The sequence below is a fragment of the Pyrus communis genome, chromosome 15 (genome assembly GCF_041283825.1).
Source record: "Pyrus communis isolate YQ-2024b chromosome 15, ASM4128382v1, whole genome shotgun sequence".
Lineage (NCBI taxonomy): Eukaryota > Viridiplantae > Streptophyta > Magnoliopsida > Rosales > Rosaceae > Pyrus > Pyrus communis.
Genome location: NC_142579.1, coordinates 21914169 through 21930731, shown reverse-complemented (window position 1 = coordinate 21930731; position 16563 = coordinate 21914169). Strand labels below are relative to the sequence as shown.

At 37.3% G+C, this 16563-nt stretch overlaps 1 protein-coding gene across 1 annotated transcript; it reads left to right on the top strand.

Annotated features, from left to right (window-relative positions):
* Nucleotides 1-2973: 2973 nt before the first annotated feature.
* LOC137742172 (formin-like protein 6) lies at nt 2974-7718 on the top strand. Its single transcript, XM_068481962.2, has 4 exons — nt 2974-4686; nt 4770-4969; nt 6083-6324; nt 6420-7718. The coding sequence occupies exons 1-4, from the start codon at nt 3248-3250 to the stop codon at nt 7209-7211; spliced, it is 2673 nt and encodes an 890-aa protein (XP_068338063.2). The 5' UTR covers nt 2974-3247; the 3' UTR covers nt 7212-7718.
* The last annotated feature ends 8845 nt before the right edge of the window (nt 7719-16563 follow it).

Here is a 16563-nt window from a genome sequence, read left to right as displayed (position 1 = left end):
CAGCCAACACGCCGCCACGTGGCCAACGGTCAAATTTCTGACCATTGGGCCTTTTTTTTTTTTTTTTTTTATAATTTTTGGTGAAAAAAACGTGGACCGTTGATCTGTGATCGGACGGTCCAATTTAAAAGTGAAATTAAAATTTTTTTACCGTTGGAAATCCAACGGCCTACAAAAACTAGCCGTTGGAAATCCAACGGCTCTGAGGAGGGCCACGTAGCCCTTTCACAGACTCAGTCCACTTGCCCTGCATCGCGGGCCCCACTGCCTGCAGACGCTGTCGGCTACTCGCCATCTCCACCGCGTGTTGTGAACGCGCCAAGAAACAGACTGGCCTCTTGGTCTGTCCATTTTGGGCTGGGCTGTTGACTGGCACGGGTTAGGTGCCAGTCAATTTTGCGGGCTGGAGCTCATTCCCTGCATGCCGGGCTGTTTTCTTCACTTGGTGCCAGTCAATTGGTGCTGGGCTGGAGTTGCTCTAAATAACATACGTTTACAGTGTCATGTTATAAATACGTGTGTTATTCAGTCATTAGTTATGTTACTTTTTTTAGATAGGGCGTAAAATTTACGTATTAGTGAATTATTGAATTATTGATTATGTTAATTCTTCTTAGATAGGATGTACAATTTGACGGTCTATATTTTTCATGTATAATGCCAACAGTTTAGATGTAGGAATGAGTATAACCAAACATACAAAACACAAAATCTAAACCCAAAACCAATAACAACGATAAAAGGGTCTTATTCTATCAGACTAACACGTGGGGGTTACTGGATGGACCACAATTTAGGGTCATGTAGTGCCATTTTTGTAGGGGAGGGACAATGATTGTTTGTCCTCTTATTTTCGGTATCCTTCTGTGCCCTCTTATTTGTGTAGTTATGGTTAAGCTACGTTAACATTTATATTACTATTTATTTTTATATTATTATCTCTATAAAAAATAATATAAAATATTGACGTGACTTAACCGTGACCACACAAAACAAGAGGATACGGAAGAGCATCGAAAATGGGATGGCATACAATCCTTGTCCGTACGGGAGACACTCACTTAAACTCTCTTATGTTGGACTGTAGCATCTTGAACCAAATATACAAATTATGTTAAAATGATAAAACACATGATGTCGTGTTAACACACTAAACATGTAGCTTAGTTCTTCTCCGTTTGTGACACTAGCCTCTCGAGCCTTGAATTTTTTTATAAGCGGTAGTCGAGGAGGGGAGAATTGTGCATAGATGTTCAAGTGCAAGGACAATTATTATTAACTGATTGAGTATTAAGTTCCTCACTGTAGTTTTCATGATTTTTTTACTTACAATTAACGATCGATATTAGAGGAAAAGAGATTTAATAAAAAAGAATACAATAAACTGATTATAATTGTTTATTAAGTCCGTTATCCATAAAAGTTAAACGTAAAACTTTTTATTTACATAATTGAAAAAAAAAAAATAATGGAAATAATTTGAAAATTTTGAGTTTTAATGATAAGTATAAAATAAAGGGTAAAGTGAATAATACCAATATTGACTTTTTAATGTAAAAATATAATTTTTCGTTAAAATCAACAATATCGTGAACTTTTCGTTAAAACCTCTCAAAGAATTTGACTAAAGCGCAAGTAGGGAGGGTGAAGGGATTATGTGCCTTTGCGTTGTTGGGCATCGGCCTCCACCTCGATTAATGGTAAAATAAGAGTTAAAAATAAAGAATGGACAACAAAACTTTTTAGGGATGTGCTGCCTACATACTTTAATTCTTACATATTTTTTTAATTTTTAGAAGTCGAGTTGAAGAATATCAAATGACAGAAAATAATAAGAAGTGTATGGATATCACACTCCAACTTTTTAATATCAACACTACATCGTCATCATAGTCCCTTCATCTATTTGATATCGACCACCAAACTAAATTCTCCTCACTTCTTCATTTATTTCATATCATTAATTTGAGTAATGTTAGAGAGGTTAAATTTGTAGATAAAATTTTGTAAACTAAATGACATAGAAGTGGATTATTAGATTATTACTTAAGGGATACTAAATGCACTTAATTTTTTTTGGTGACACAGCATTTGGTTTGTAAATTTCATCTACAATTTTAATCTCCTTAGCATTACCCTATTTATTAATATCAACACTCTAAAACACCTCTAGTATCATTGTTACTAATCATTTCCTCTTGATTTAAAACACCAATTTGTTGCCACTAATACGATCTGGTGATATTCCCCTTCACTTGTAAGTGAGAGGTCTTAAGTTTAATTCTCGCTAAAGACGAATTTGAACTATATTATTACTGATCCATTGTGAGATTTAATTCATATTATTTTTCTTTAGTATAGATAATATCGTTTAAAAAAAAAAAAAAAAGACCGACGATTTTGTATTTAATATCGTTAGTTTTTGGGTCGGCTGTGATGGATGTTGAGTGAGGAATGAGTCAGATTTAAGCTACATAAGAATTTTGCATCCCTTTCACTAAAATAAAAAATTCAAAAAATTCAAATTATTATATGAATACAGTCTGACTCCAATCTTGGTATCTCCATCTCAACCACAATCATTACCCTACAAACTCAAATTTATTTGAACCGGATGACATCATCTTAATATAGTTCATAATACATTCTAATTTTCTTGATAGAGATTAGTTTTCTATTAGGGATTATTTAAACAAAAAACCGCTAATAAAGTATTTATGTATAATTTCATTAGTCTAAGACGTTAACAAATCCACATGATCAACTAAAATAAAGAAAATAGGTTGAAAATTTTGAGTTTAACCAAAATCATAAAAACATATTGTGAGTAAATAGTACTATAAATAATTTTTTAAAGTAAAAATATCGTTAACATTAAAAATAAATAATAACAGAAATATTTCGTTAAAACTCTCAATAAAATTTAAGTGAAAAGCAACAAGAAAAAGAAAATAAAAAAGAATGTGGCTTCCTGCTGAGGTCAGCGGCTACTATTGGCATCTCCCAGATCTTGCAGCCAAAAGAAGCTTCGACTCACTCTCTCACTTCACCCTCTCTCTCTCTCTCTCCCCCCCTCGCTCTTCCAATTTCTGTCTTTCCAATCCAACCAAAACAAACAGAAAAAATCCAAAACCCAACAACAAAACCACAGTGAGAACGAAGGAAGAAGGCGACGACGATGAATTGGGTTTATTTTCCGAAACAAAAACAAAACCAGAATCCATCACTCCGCCATTAAAATTCCACCATGAAATTGCAAGCTCCTCCTCACCATCTCATTTTCTCCGTTGTTCTCTCCCTCTCCCTCTCTCTCTCTCTCTCCCTCACTCCCCTCCACGCTCTTCAATTTCAAACGCCCACTGCAATTCACAGAAGAATTCTCCACCAGCCCCTGTTTCCAGACAGCTCCTCCCCTCCGCCGGACACCCCGTCGCCGCCGATTCCACCGCCGCCTCAGCCGGACACTTCAAGCGACCAGCCATTTTTCCATGAATTGCCATCTGGGTCGACCCCAGATCAGACTCAACCCGCACCGCTGCCGTCGAACGCTACCACTGTGCAGAACCCACAAGCGCCGCAACCGACCAAGGGGACGAAGAAAGTCGCCATTGCTGCTTCGGTCGGAATTGTGACTCTCGGAATGCTCTCCGGACTCGCCTTCTTCCTTTACCGCCACCGAGTCAAACACCCGTCCGAGTCTCAGAAACTCGTCAATGGCGGAGGACCCGGTTCCCAGAGATTCGCCGACGACCCGGGAGTCCCACCCTCGAGCTTCCTCTACATTGGCACAGTCGAACCCAGCCACACGTCGACGACGAGCAGCGAAGCGGTTAGCGGACCAACAACTGTGGAATTGAACCGGTCTCCGTATCACAGACTGAACTCTGTCAAAAGATCGGATCGGTACCGGCCGAGTCCCGAGTTGCAGCCGCTTCCTCCTCTGACCAAACCTCCTCAGAACCTCAACTCGCCGTCAGCTATGTCGTCTTCCGATGAAGAGAGCAACGAAACGGCGTTTCATTCGCCGAACTGCTCCTCCATCAGCTACGACGACAGCTACTACACGCCAAAGCAGAGCAGCAACAATGGAGTCGCCAATTGTGCTCCAATTCACGTCTCCAGTTCAATTCCCCACTCGAAACGAACTTCTCCGAAATCGCGGCTTTCGGTTTCTTCCATCACAAGGAACCATGCCGCTCCGTCGCCTCCCCCGCCACCTCCCCCGCCGCCAATGCAAATTCAGACTCAAACCCACGACGCCCAACAGGGAGCTCCATCGTCTTCTAATAAGAGGCCGAAATTCTCCTCCCCTCCACCACCTCCACCAAATTTGGTGCGTGTATCTAGAGCCCCTGTTCCGCCTCCTCCGCCACCGCCGCCGTCACGACCGACGATATTAAGGCAAGTTGGGGATTCAGAAAGGGTTGTTTCTGCAAGGCCAGCCCAAGCTCCGGCAAAGCCACAGCCACAATCCTCCTTTGCAGCAATCCCAAAAGGGCCTTTCGATAATGGGACAAGAAAACCTGCTGAGAGATTTGTTGATGAGAGCTTGGCGTCGTCAGAGAGTTTTGAGAATGAAGATTCAGGAGGGGCAAAGCCCAAGCTGAAGCCTCTGCACTGGGACAAGGTCCGGGCAACCTCCGACCGCGCTACCGTGTGGGATCAGCTGAAATCGAGCTCATTCCAGTAAGTAAAGTTCAGCCGAAATCAAGCCAATTGCATAATGTGTGCGCAATCTGATTTTTGGTGATGTCTAAATCTGTTTGCAGGTTAAATGAGGACATGATGGAGACCCTTTTCGGGTGTAACCCAGCGAATTCAGTCCCGAAAGAGACTACTAGACGATCAGTTCTTCCTCCTGTTGAGCTGGAAAACAGGGTTTTGGATCCAAAGAAGTCACAGAACATAGCAATACTGTTGAGAGCACTGAATGTAGCACGAGATGAGGTTACTGAAGCGCTTTTAGACGGTAAGTGATTACTTCTTTCCCATTTCCGATGAGTAATTAGCTCCTTAATTCTGCGTAGCGATATAGAAACTTGTCATCAAATTGTTTGAGTAATTTACTGAAAGCATATCAATGTTAGGGCTCCATTAAACTAATATGGATATCATGAATTTCTTAATGCGTTTTGGAATTACAAATTAAATGAGTTTCTAGTAGCACAAATTGTTCGGAGGCACAAATTGTATATCGAGCCACTGTTTGGGAAAGGAAACAAGAGAAGGAGATAATGGAGGATGTCAATACAGAAGTGACAGTTAAAGGCTTAAGCAATAAGTCATTATTGTTACTTGGAAAATAAGAGTAAAAGCAGTTTAACAGTAATTACCACACACATGATTATGTCAGTTTTGGTTTGTAAGGAAGAAGAGAGAACGAAAGCACCGTAGAGCCATAAGAGCAAATTACTAACACTGTGACTGTAGCTGCTAACCCAGCAATTTTTGCAAAGTTTTTTCAATTCCCAACAACCTCCCTTGTGAAAATTTCATATCGTAAAAATTGAAGTGTTCTGTTAGAAGCAATAGATTCAGGCGAAACCTTTGTCAACAGGAATGCACTGCCCTGTTGATTAAAACTTTCAATAGATATATGAATTTTACACTATGAGGAATACTTTGAAGTTTTATCCTCTCTTAAAACTGCAAACGCAATAATTGCTGCAACTGATGTTTATACTTGGTTGTGCTCCTATCAATGGCTTTCTTAAAGGTCTCTGGTGCGACCATGCAAGCGTGTCTTGGTTTGCTTTCAATTTTAGCCACGTAGAAATCTGATTAATGTGTGAAATCTGATTTGCACAAACAGTTTAACCCATTATGTAATCACATTCCAATAAACAGGAACAATCGTCGAAACATTCTTATTCCTCAGAACTCAAAATGCAAGCACACAGAAAAGCTTACATCAAACAAAAACAAATTCTCTTTTTTATCGGTGTTGCATATTTACCTCTAGAAAGTTCGATCACTTGATGTCAACGTATCACAGCCACTAGTTGACCTTCTCTCGATCCTCCGCTTTTTGGTGGTATTTATATTTGCTACATCATGTGCATTATTTGCTTATACATAACAGGTAACCCCGAAGGCTTGGGCACCGAGCTGTTGGAAACTCTGGTGAAGATGGCTCCAACTAAGGAAGAAGAAATTAAACTTCGAGACTACAAGGGTGACGTCTCAAAATTAGGGACTGCTGAACGCTTTCTGAAAGCTGTGCTCGATATCCCATTTGCCTTTAAGAGAGTTGAGGCAATGCTATACAGAGCTAATTTTGATACAGAAGTGAAGTACCTGAGAAAGTCCTTTCAAACGTTGGAGGTATTTTGGCTGAAATTAAAATTTTTGGTTTTTGATCTCTTAAATCCATGAATATTGACATAAAACCTGATACAAAATATCTTGTCATTCTTCAGGAAGCAAGTGATGAACTAAAGAGCAGTCGATTATTCCTCAAACTCCTTGAAGCTGTCCTCAAGACAGGGAACCGAATGAATGTTGGGACTAATCGTGGTGATGCTAAATCTTTCAAACTTGATACACTTTTAAAACTAGTTGACGTAAAGGCAACAGATGGAAAGACCACATTGCTCCATTTTGTGGTCCAAGAGATCATAAAATCCGAAGGTGAAGTTGTTGATTCTACAAATGAGAATGCTAAAAACATGCCTGTCAATACCAAGGAAGATGGTTTCAGAAAGCAAGGATTGCAAATGGTTGCAGGGCTGGGCAGAGACCTCAGCAACGTCAAGAAAGCAGCAGGAATGGACTCAGATGTCCTAAGTAGCTACGTGTCGAAGCTTGAAATGGGGCTTCAGAAGGTCAAACTGGTTTTGCAGTATGAGAAGCCCGATATGCAAGGGAAATTCTTCAACTCGATGAAGGTATTTCTAAAAGAGGCCGAGGATGAAATTCTTAGGGTCAAGGCTGATGAAAGAAAGGCTTTAATTCTGGTGAAAGAGGTTACCGAATATTTTCATGGGGATACAACAAAGGAGGAAGCCCATCCTTTCAGAATCTTCATGATCGTGAGAGATTTTCTAAATGTACTGGACCAAGTTTGCAAGGAAGTGGGGATGCTGCAGGATAGAACACTGGTGGGCTCTGCTAGATCATTCCGCATAACATCAACCGCTCCTCTACCAGTTCTCAGCAGGTATAACGTGAGACAAGATAACAGTTCGGATGATGAAAGCTTGTCACCATAAAAATATGTATATGAAGCACACGAAGACACATAAGTTAGAGGATAGTACCACAGTCATCAACACGTCCAAACTGAAGAAGCGGCAGCACCAGTATATTTGTTTTGTTTTGTTACAAGCATGTAAAAGGAGTAGAAGAAACGCAGGAGGGAGGGCACTCTTGATACTCTTTCCAGTATAAAGAAAATCCCAATTCAGACGGAGAGATTCCCCAGTCAGTTTATCAGGTAAGTCTTTTGAGATTTTGTATGAGAATATCGGATGCATTGTCCGAAAAGTTAAGCATTGAACGATACTTAGAAGAGCATTACACTCATGCTAAAAGAAAAAGAAAAGGGAAAGAAAAATTGGAAATTACAAACATTTATAATTAGGGTAGGATTCTTCATCTTGATCCAGAGTCCCACACATTTTGAAGGGAAAAGCAGAATGTTTTGGTGGTGGTGTCTGCATTTATTTCACAAATTAAAATATAGTTCAATAATAATTAGTAGCTATGTTTATTCTTCAGTATTGTCTTGTTTTTATTGTTTGATGAAAATAATTGAGGGGGAGGAGGAGACATATTGTCAATGTCTTCATATTTATGTTCAAACTTTAAGGACAAACCAAGCTCCACTTCTTAAAACTAACCACGTTAAGGAAAGCAAACAAAGACTACATCCTTCTAAAGATCAAATCACCTTTATGAAAAAGAAAAATAATTCTAGAAATAATGAAACTGTTTGTTGTTACACTGAAGGGAATCGAGCTCTGTACGTATCTTAATGACAAGTTTACTTGTTACATGTGTGACCGTATGAGAATGAACGGGGATGAGAAGGAATGGGTATGAAACAAACAACTCTTTGGTTATCCCGTACCTTGATTTTTCGGTATGTCACCAAGATCAATGTGGGACTTAACATATTTATTCATTCCTTAGGTCTTAGTCTCATTCCTTGTAAGTAGGGCCTAAGAAGTTTCAATTTTGAAGCACACTCGTCCAATCAAATACGAGCATAATGTAAATGTATCATAAAGGAATGGTCCCATTTAAATTCTTGTCACAACGTGCGGTTTGAAACGAAACAAAGCAAAACAAAACTCAGTGTTCCATGCCTCCTTTAACTAAACTTGTTGAGTATAGAATCTCACATCGGGAACTCTCGAGCCTTGTGTCACACGTCTCGCAATATATATGGTCGCGGGCCTCTCCATCCCATTGACAACTGGTTTTGGTTGGACACTCCTAATTCTACAGGGTATAAAATAGACAGTCAATGTCGGCCCAATATTAGTTGTCTACATGTTCGGCACAAGTCCTACACATGAGGGGGCATGTTGAGAGCATAGCCCATTGTCGGTTTTGGTTAGATGGTCTAAACTCAAGCATGCAATGTTAATATGAAACTATGGGGGGAAAGATCGGGGCTTATAGGTATCGTGGTTGGATCACTTGCTACTGCCACACCCACACCAAGAGTTTGATTCTCGCGTCCCCCCTGCACAAGGGAACCCTGCAGTGATGGGAATTAGAAAAAAGGCGAGAGTTTAAGTCCTGCAGGTGCCGCATTCCCTTGCAAAGGATGCAACCGCCTGGGACTCTCAACCTGCAGGCAGCAAAATGGCGAATTGTTCACAACCATCTTTGTATATGTGCACAGGAGCTCCATTTGCCTCTGAAAATGAGTGGAAACACGAACGAGTTTTAGCCAACCAATGTGGGCCGAGCACCCATTTTATATGTAGACCTAACTCTGCTCCTACTTGGCCCAAACAAGTATTTGAAATGAGTTATTTGTATTCTTTGTTTATGTCCTTGTAATGATCGTGTAGAGCGCAGTTTAAATCTCTCAGTCCCATGTTTTGTTGTTCATTTCTAATTTATTTTCCTTAAATCCGTTAGTACTTGCAAATTCCTTATCCAATCTAAGAGTTGCAAACTTGCAAGGCTTCTTTAATCGTCGTGACGAAATTCTTGCTTAATAATAGATGGAAGAGATAAAATAAAATAAACATGGCCCGTATGGCAGTTGCATAGAGAAGATTAAGTGGCCGTTTGGGGTTGATCTTGTGGAGTTGCTTCTCCTTTTTCTGAAAGTTTTGACGTTTTATGGTGTTTGGTTAATGTGCGGTGGGAGAAAGCTAATTTAAAGCAATTGACCAAAAAAAACAAGCTAATTTAAAGCAGGGTTTTTGGTGCCCTTCATAACTGCGTTTTTGCTGTTACGAATAACTATTGAATTTCTAAAATTTGGTTCACGAAAAACTATTTGACCCACTTAGGAGATTTCCAATGAGCCGAAAAGCTTGGAGTCTAAAGATTTGACTCCAAATTTGACACAATCTCTCTCTAGTGCACCGAAAAATTAAACTTGTACATAACTTTGAAGTCAAGTGTCGAGTCATATTTGATTGAGATTTAACTCTAGAGTTAAAGTGGGATCCTCATTGAATTACACAAAATATAATTTTATTTACTGCCATCAATACCATAAAATTCTTGCTTTACAGCTATTTTATTTCAAATATTTACTGCCATTTTTTTCTAAAGAGTTCCTCCTAACATGTATTCAATGGCCATAACATATATCTTGCAAAAAATTAGAAACGACTATTTCTAAAATATCCTATAAATGCATACCTTTCTTTTCATCCAAAGTACATTCTATCCAATTAGCTTCATAACATGGAAACTACTTGTACTCGAGTCAGGAAACCAAAAGAATCAAAGGGTCTATCATTTTCTCATGAAGAAGATATTGCTACTTATAAGGCTTGGCTTTGTATTACTCAGGATGCTTCTACTGTGGAATCAACAAGGGGAACCCCGATGATGATTTTTTATGTCATGGAACAAAATATACATGTTATCGTGGTTTACGATTTGAAATAAAACAAAAATTTAGCTTTAAGTTCAATCATTTCAGATGCACAAGATTTAAAAGTTAAAAAACTAAAATGTGTGTTGGAGATCACTTTTGAAGTTAAATATGACTATATTTTTAACATTGGAAATAGCCTTAGGAAACAACAAATCTCACGCAAGAATTACTATGAAAATTTTGAATTTTTTACCCATTTAAGCTATGTTTGATTGTGGGACTTTACCCAGGATAGGAATGCATGTGGGTTTTTAAATCTCACTTACCATTATAAAGTAAACTTGAGATTTATTTAGCTAAATGTGTATAGTTTGGAGTTAAGCATGATCTTCCTTTTCAATTAGAAACTAAGGCAGTTTGATAACCTTTTAGTTTTTTTTTTTTTTTTTTTTTTTCCTTTCATTTTTTTATAACTGAAAACTAGTTCGGTAGTTACTTTTGATTTTCAATTTTAGAAATATAAAAAAAAAAACTCGAAAATTGAAAACTACTTTCTTGAGTTTTTAACATTTACCTTTCCGTTTTCAACTTTTGATTTTTAGTTTTTTAATTGTTTTAAAAATGAAAAGTAATTACCAAATGGGTTTTCAATTTTCCATTTTCAAATATGAAACCTAAAAACTAAAAACAAAAATAAATTTATTATCAAATGGCTTCTAAATTATTCACTTTGGAAGTGGAAATGCTACAAAATGATAACTAGGTAGTACACTTTTTTTTTTTTCATTCTCATGTTTGGTTTGCGCAGTTGTAAGAGTCAGTATTTGACATCAGTGGAGGAGAACAAAATGAATATTAAATAGGGTCACCTAGTGGGTATGGTAAATGTATCAACAATGTTTACTTGGTTACCAAGTGGCAGAAAAATGCACGATCACTCTTCATTGAATTTAATATTAAATGGTGGAAAACAAAAAATTGTGCTTTTAAAATTTTAATCTTAACTTTTAAATTAAAAAAAATTGATAATAAATAAATAAATAATAAAGAAATACAATCTCAACTTTAGATATTAAACTAACATTTGACTATACACTTTGTGTGTATGAACATATTTTTTTAGAAAATGAGAGAGAGAGAGGGGTTTTTGTTTTTGGTTTTTTTATTTTTTTTTTATTTTTAAAATTTATTTTTAATTTTAAATATTAGAGATATTTTAACATCACCGGTAGGTGAAACTTCAATAAAAAACAGTAAAATTTAGACCTGTGAAATTACATTATTGCCCATCATTTTTTTTAGTGATAGAAGACTAAGTTGTATTTTCATCTTCTGTTGGTTGACAAAGAGAATTTCATTAATTAATAGAGATTAAAAATCAATGAATGAACTTAAAAGATCGAGACTCGTAAACTCATTCCCAATGCATGAGAATTGCGTACAAGAGATCCCATCCAGATCCTCTTTGTAAGGATCTTAGAGATCCTTTTATTCTATCTATTCATCGTACATCGTACGACGATAAATCATTTAAATTTTTATTAAAATTAAACACAAATAGTACCTGATAAAATTTGACCGTGCAATGTACAAAAAATAAATAAGATGTGAAGATCTCCATAATCCTTACAAAGATATTTGAAAAGGATCGTCATCCTCAAATTCCCTCTTCATTCTCATGTGATGTGACGTAATAACGAATACCAAGAATTATGGTAATTTAATAATGAGAAGCATGAGAATTGGATAACCAATCCGGCACAAGCATTTCGAGTTCTCCCTTCATAAATATTGGATTACTAAACATAAGATATATATATATTCAGACAAGCTATAGACATGTTTCTAAACACAATGTTGAAATATTGGATTACTAAACATAAGAATGAGATTTAACACATAATAATTTTAGGACTTTTGATTGATATAGCGCCTGTATTTCTTATCTTTCGTTTGTTACATTAACATTTCGTCTTTTTGATCATCTAGTGAAAATTTCTTGTGCAAAATAAAAATAAAGGGAAATGCTTATGATGAAATCAATAGAAGAGTGACGAAGGATGTCACGGTAAGTTGCAAAAACAAATGAGAGTTCAAAGGATGGTAAGAACAAATAATAAGGAAACAAAACAATTCGCAATTTGATGGTGGAAAAACCCTAGTCTTGCAATGGAACCATGATTTTAACCACCCTTGGCTCTGTCTGCTTGCATCTCTCCTGCAAGCAATACAGCAGCATCATGTTAACGGTCAAAGCTAGTTGCTGACCATCTTGGGCTTCGCAGCCATTTCAGAGTCAAAGGTTCCTACTCTACTTCTGTCTTGGCAGCAGGACCCAAGTTTTGCCGCCACCCATCTTCCAAACTTTCAATATTATATCCTAAACAATATATTACTAATTACTAATATATTAACTAATTAAATAACATATATATATTTATTTTTTTATCAATTAGTTAATAATATTCAATAATATCCATTGATATGAGTGGGTGGCAATGACCAATGAGGTCCCCCTGAGAGGAGCGTCTTCTTCCTCCTCCTCTTCGTGCTTCTGCTACCAGTGGCTGGAGTGGTCCAGCCTTTTTAACACGTGAAGACGCTCCTCCCCCTCCCCTCCCCCTTCCCCCCCCTGCAATTATAATTTTTATTCACGTGTGTTATCATATCTTCATCAATTCTTTTTTATTGTTTTATTTTCTTCATAATTCCCTACCTCCTACTGTAACTGTGACCCAAAGCAATTCTAAAGCTTTCCACCTTTGGTCCCTTCCAAATATCTACGACTTATTTCTTTACAAGAGTGGCCGGTAGGACCATATGACTATGTGTTTTGAACTAATTTCGAAGTCACAAGTTTTTTGTATAGTATCATGGTGCGAAAACTAAAAGGTGAAAACCCGGTCGTTATATAGGTACGTAGTATTATTGTTTATTTATTTTTTTGGAAACTTTAGAATAAGTTTTTAAAGATACTTTTACAACAAGCTAACATGCCTATTAATAATATTACGCAAGACTACAAAGATATATTATTCTCAAATTTGTATATGGGATGAGGCGATGCTAAGACCTCCATCAATTAAGTGAAGACAATTACCACTATACTTAATACTAATAAGTAATTAGCACCTATTAATAGAGTGTGATCATTCTTTTCTTTTTTCTTTTGAGCAAATAATATTATCTATACTAAGGGAGTGGGGGAGTGGACTAAGCGTCACAATTAGCTAATAATAAAATGTAGTTCAAATTCGCATTTGGCAAAAATTGTACGTAAAACCTTTCACTTATAAATGAAAAGAAATGCCACTTGACCATAGTTTTAAGTGGTGTGATCATTTTGATTATGTTCTATTTGTTAATTTTTAAGCAGAGTTTTAGTATTATAAATTGTTAACTGAAGGATTATCTTTGACTTTTAATATCGAACTTAATTGAACAAGAAAATCCTTTGAATCTATAGCAAATGAAAGTTGAAATGTCAAGTAGATTTGAGTTCAGTAAAGTTGGCTAGAGTAATGTACAATATATCTCCTCTGTACTCAAATTCGAAACTCCCTAACTCTTCATACTGTTGATGAATTTACTGTAAAATATCCAAAATTTATAAAAATAAAATAAAACATATCCAAAACATCCAAAATGCCAAAATAAACGATTGATTCTTTTGTTCTAAAAAAGTGTTCTCTTGTCAAACTATTTGTGCATGTTATGGTATTCGAATAATTAATGAATTTAGTGCAAGAATGTAGAGGATCAATTGATGACACGTTCCAATCGGAATCAAGACGTGCTGGCTGTCATGTGAAGATAACGTAACCAAAAGTGCAAGTGATGTAAGAAAAATGTGAATAAATTAAAACTGAAACTAGAACCTAATTAACTAATAAGGTGAGTGCGCAGTAGTGGCTACAACCCATAACTACAAATATTCAGAGCATAGAAACACAAGGGTAAAGCAATCGAATTAGAGATGAACTTAATACACAATTGGAGATAAGTTCCTACATTAAGAATGGGGATATGTCAGAATCGCCAGGTAATCCTCGAACGCCACAGAGTAGGTTAGCTATGTAGGATCTGGAGGGGCGAAAAACAGAAGGGTGAACAACAAGTCACGGTCTCTATTTTAAAGAAGAAAAGGATTGGGTTTTCAGACTTAAATAGCAAAAAGTGCTTAGAAAATCTATCCAAAACAGTGTTTCTAACATTGATAAAATAGTACATTAGTGTGTACAATTCTACCCGATGATTACACACTTTAACGAGATGTACTTTTTTCGTTACGAACCCGATTCGGGTCAAACTTGCGCTCATGCGATTGTATCAACAAATACTATTTAATTACAATAGCGAGAAAAAATAATTTCAGAACAAATAAACACGTCCACGTCACTTGACAACAAGGCATAAATGTCAATTCACATATTCGGGGAGAAATTACATAGAAAATTAGGGACAGGTCATCACAATTGAGAAGCTAGTGGGGGCATCAACAAGTTGAGTTTTCATGAATATTTGTCCATCCACTTGTAATTAACTTATTTTCATCGTATAAATATTTTATTGGTATTGTACATGATATATGTGCATGATGAAAATACATTAATATCAGAGCAACTCCACCCCTAAAGACTTTGCGCCAGCACCCAGCCCATTTATCCACTTCAGTGAATAGTAATAGACCCTAATGAACAGTAATAGGCCAAAGCATCTCCACCCCAAAAAAAATGTGCTGGCACCCAGTCTAAAAATGCACTAGCACAAACGATCTCCACCCCTACAAAATACGCTGGCACCCAGTCCATTTAAAATATTAAATAATTTTTTTATAAAATAATAAATAAATAAAATAGTTTTAATTTCGGATAGGATTTTTAATCAATCTCGTCACGCCACGTGTCATTATCCGAACGTACTATTTTTTGAATAGATTTCCGCTAAGATTTTCAACCAATCCCGACAACCCACGTGTCACTTCCTATTTACAATAATTTAGGCAAGATTTTGATAAGATTTTTAACCAATCTTGTCACGCCACGTGTCATTATCCGAACGTACTATTTTGTAGATAGATTTCTGATAAGATTTTCAACCAATCCTGACACGCCACGTGTCACTTCCTATTTACAATAATTTAGCCAATATTTCGATAAGATTTTCAACCAATCACGTAGTGCCACATGACATTGTCCAAAACCTCATCTTCTCTTTTTTTGTCCATATAAACCCTACATCCCTACATCCATCCTCACACTAAACTCAATCCTTTTTTTTAGCTCAGAATTCTTCTTTATCGTTTTCAAATCTTGAATTCTTACAATGTATTCTTCAAGTAGAGCATATAAACAGTTGCAAGAGCAGCAGAAAAGGTTGTTGGCACAACAGGAAGAATTGGTCAATCTTGACCAAGGTGGAGGTGGAGATGAGGCCTTCGCAATGGAGTAGGATGAAGATGATCACCATAGAAGGCGGAGGGCCTCACATTCCTGCCGTATCATGGAAGCTATGGGTCAGATAGCCAAACCCAGACGTGCGGCAAACATCGATAGAAGAAGGGAAATACGAGGTAAAGATCTCTTGGAAGATTATTTTATTCCCAACAACGTTTTCCCTGATCATGTTTTTAGACGTCGTTTTAGAATGCAACGAAGTTTGTTCGATAAAATCATGAGTGATGTTTGCAACCATGATCCATATTTTGTGCAAAAAGAGGATGTTTTTCATGTTCTAGGTCTTCTTCCTGAGCAAAAAATTACGACTGCCTTGCGAATGCTTGCATATGGAGCATCTGCAGATCAAGTGGATGAGATCGCAAGGATGGGAAAAACAACAGTTCTGGAGTCCCTGATGCGGTTTTGCTCTGCAATTGAAGCCCTCTACACCAATGAGTACCTTTGGCAACCCACGCCAAGGGACATGCGAAGGCTTCTGAGGAAGGGTGAGATGCGAGGCTTCCCTGGCATGATTGGAAGCATCGACTGCATGCACTGGACATGGAAAAACTGTCCAAGCGCGTGGCAAGGAGCTTATGGCGACAAAAAAGGAGCCAAAAACATCATTTTGGAAGCAGTGGCTTCTTTTGATACATGGATTTGGCATGTTTTTTTTGGTGTTCCAAAAGCTCAGAATGACCTAAATGTCCTTGCCCAATCTCCAGTGTTTGACGAACTGCTACAAGGAAATGGGCCGAGATGCACATATTGGGTTAATGGTAATAAATACAAGGGACCATACTACCTTGCATATGGTATTTACCCAAGGTGGTCAACATTTGTCAAAACAGTGCCACATCCGCAGAGTGAAAAAGAGAAACACTTCGCAAAGTGTCAAGAAGGGTGTAGGAAGGATGTCAAGCGTTGTTTTGGTATCTTGCAAGCTCGTTGGGCCATTGTCAGGGCTGCAACTAGAATGTTTGATGTCGAGGCTCTTCGATCCATCATGATGACGTGTATTATTCTCCACAACATGATTGTTGAAGATGAGTATGATTATGATGCCGTCGATGAATACGAGCCGGATCTGATGAACAACTCAAGAACACA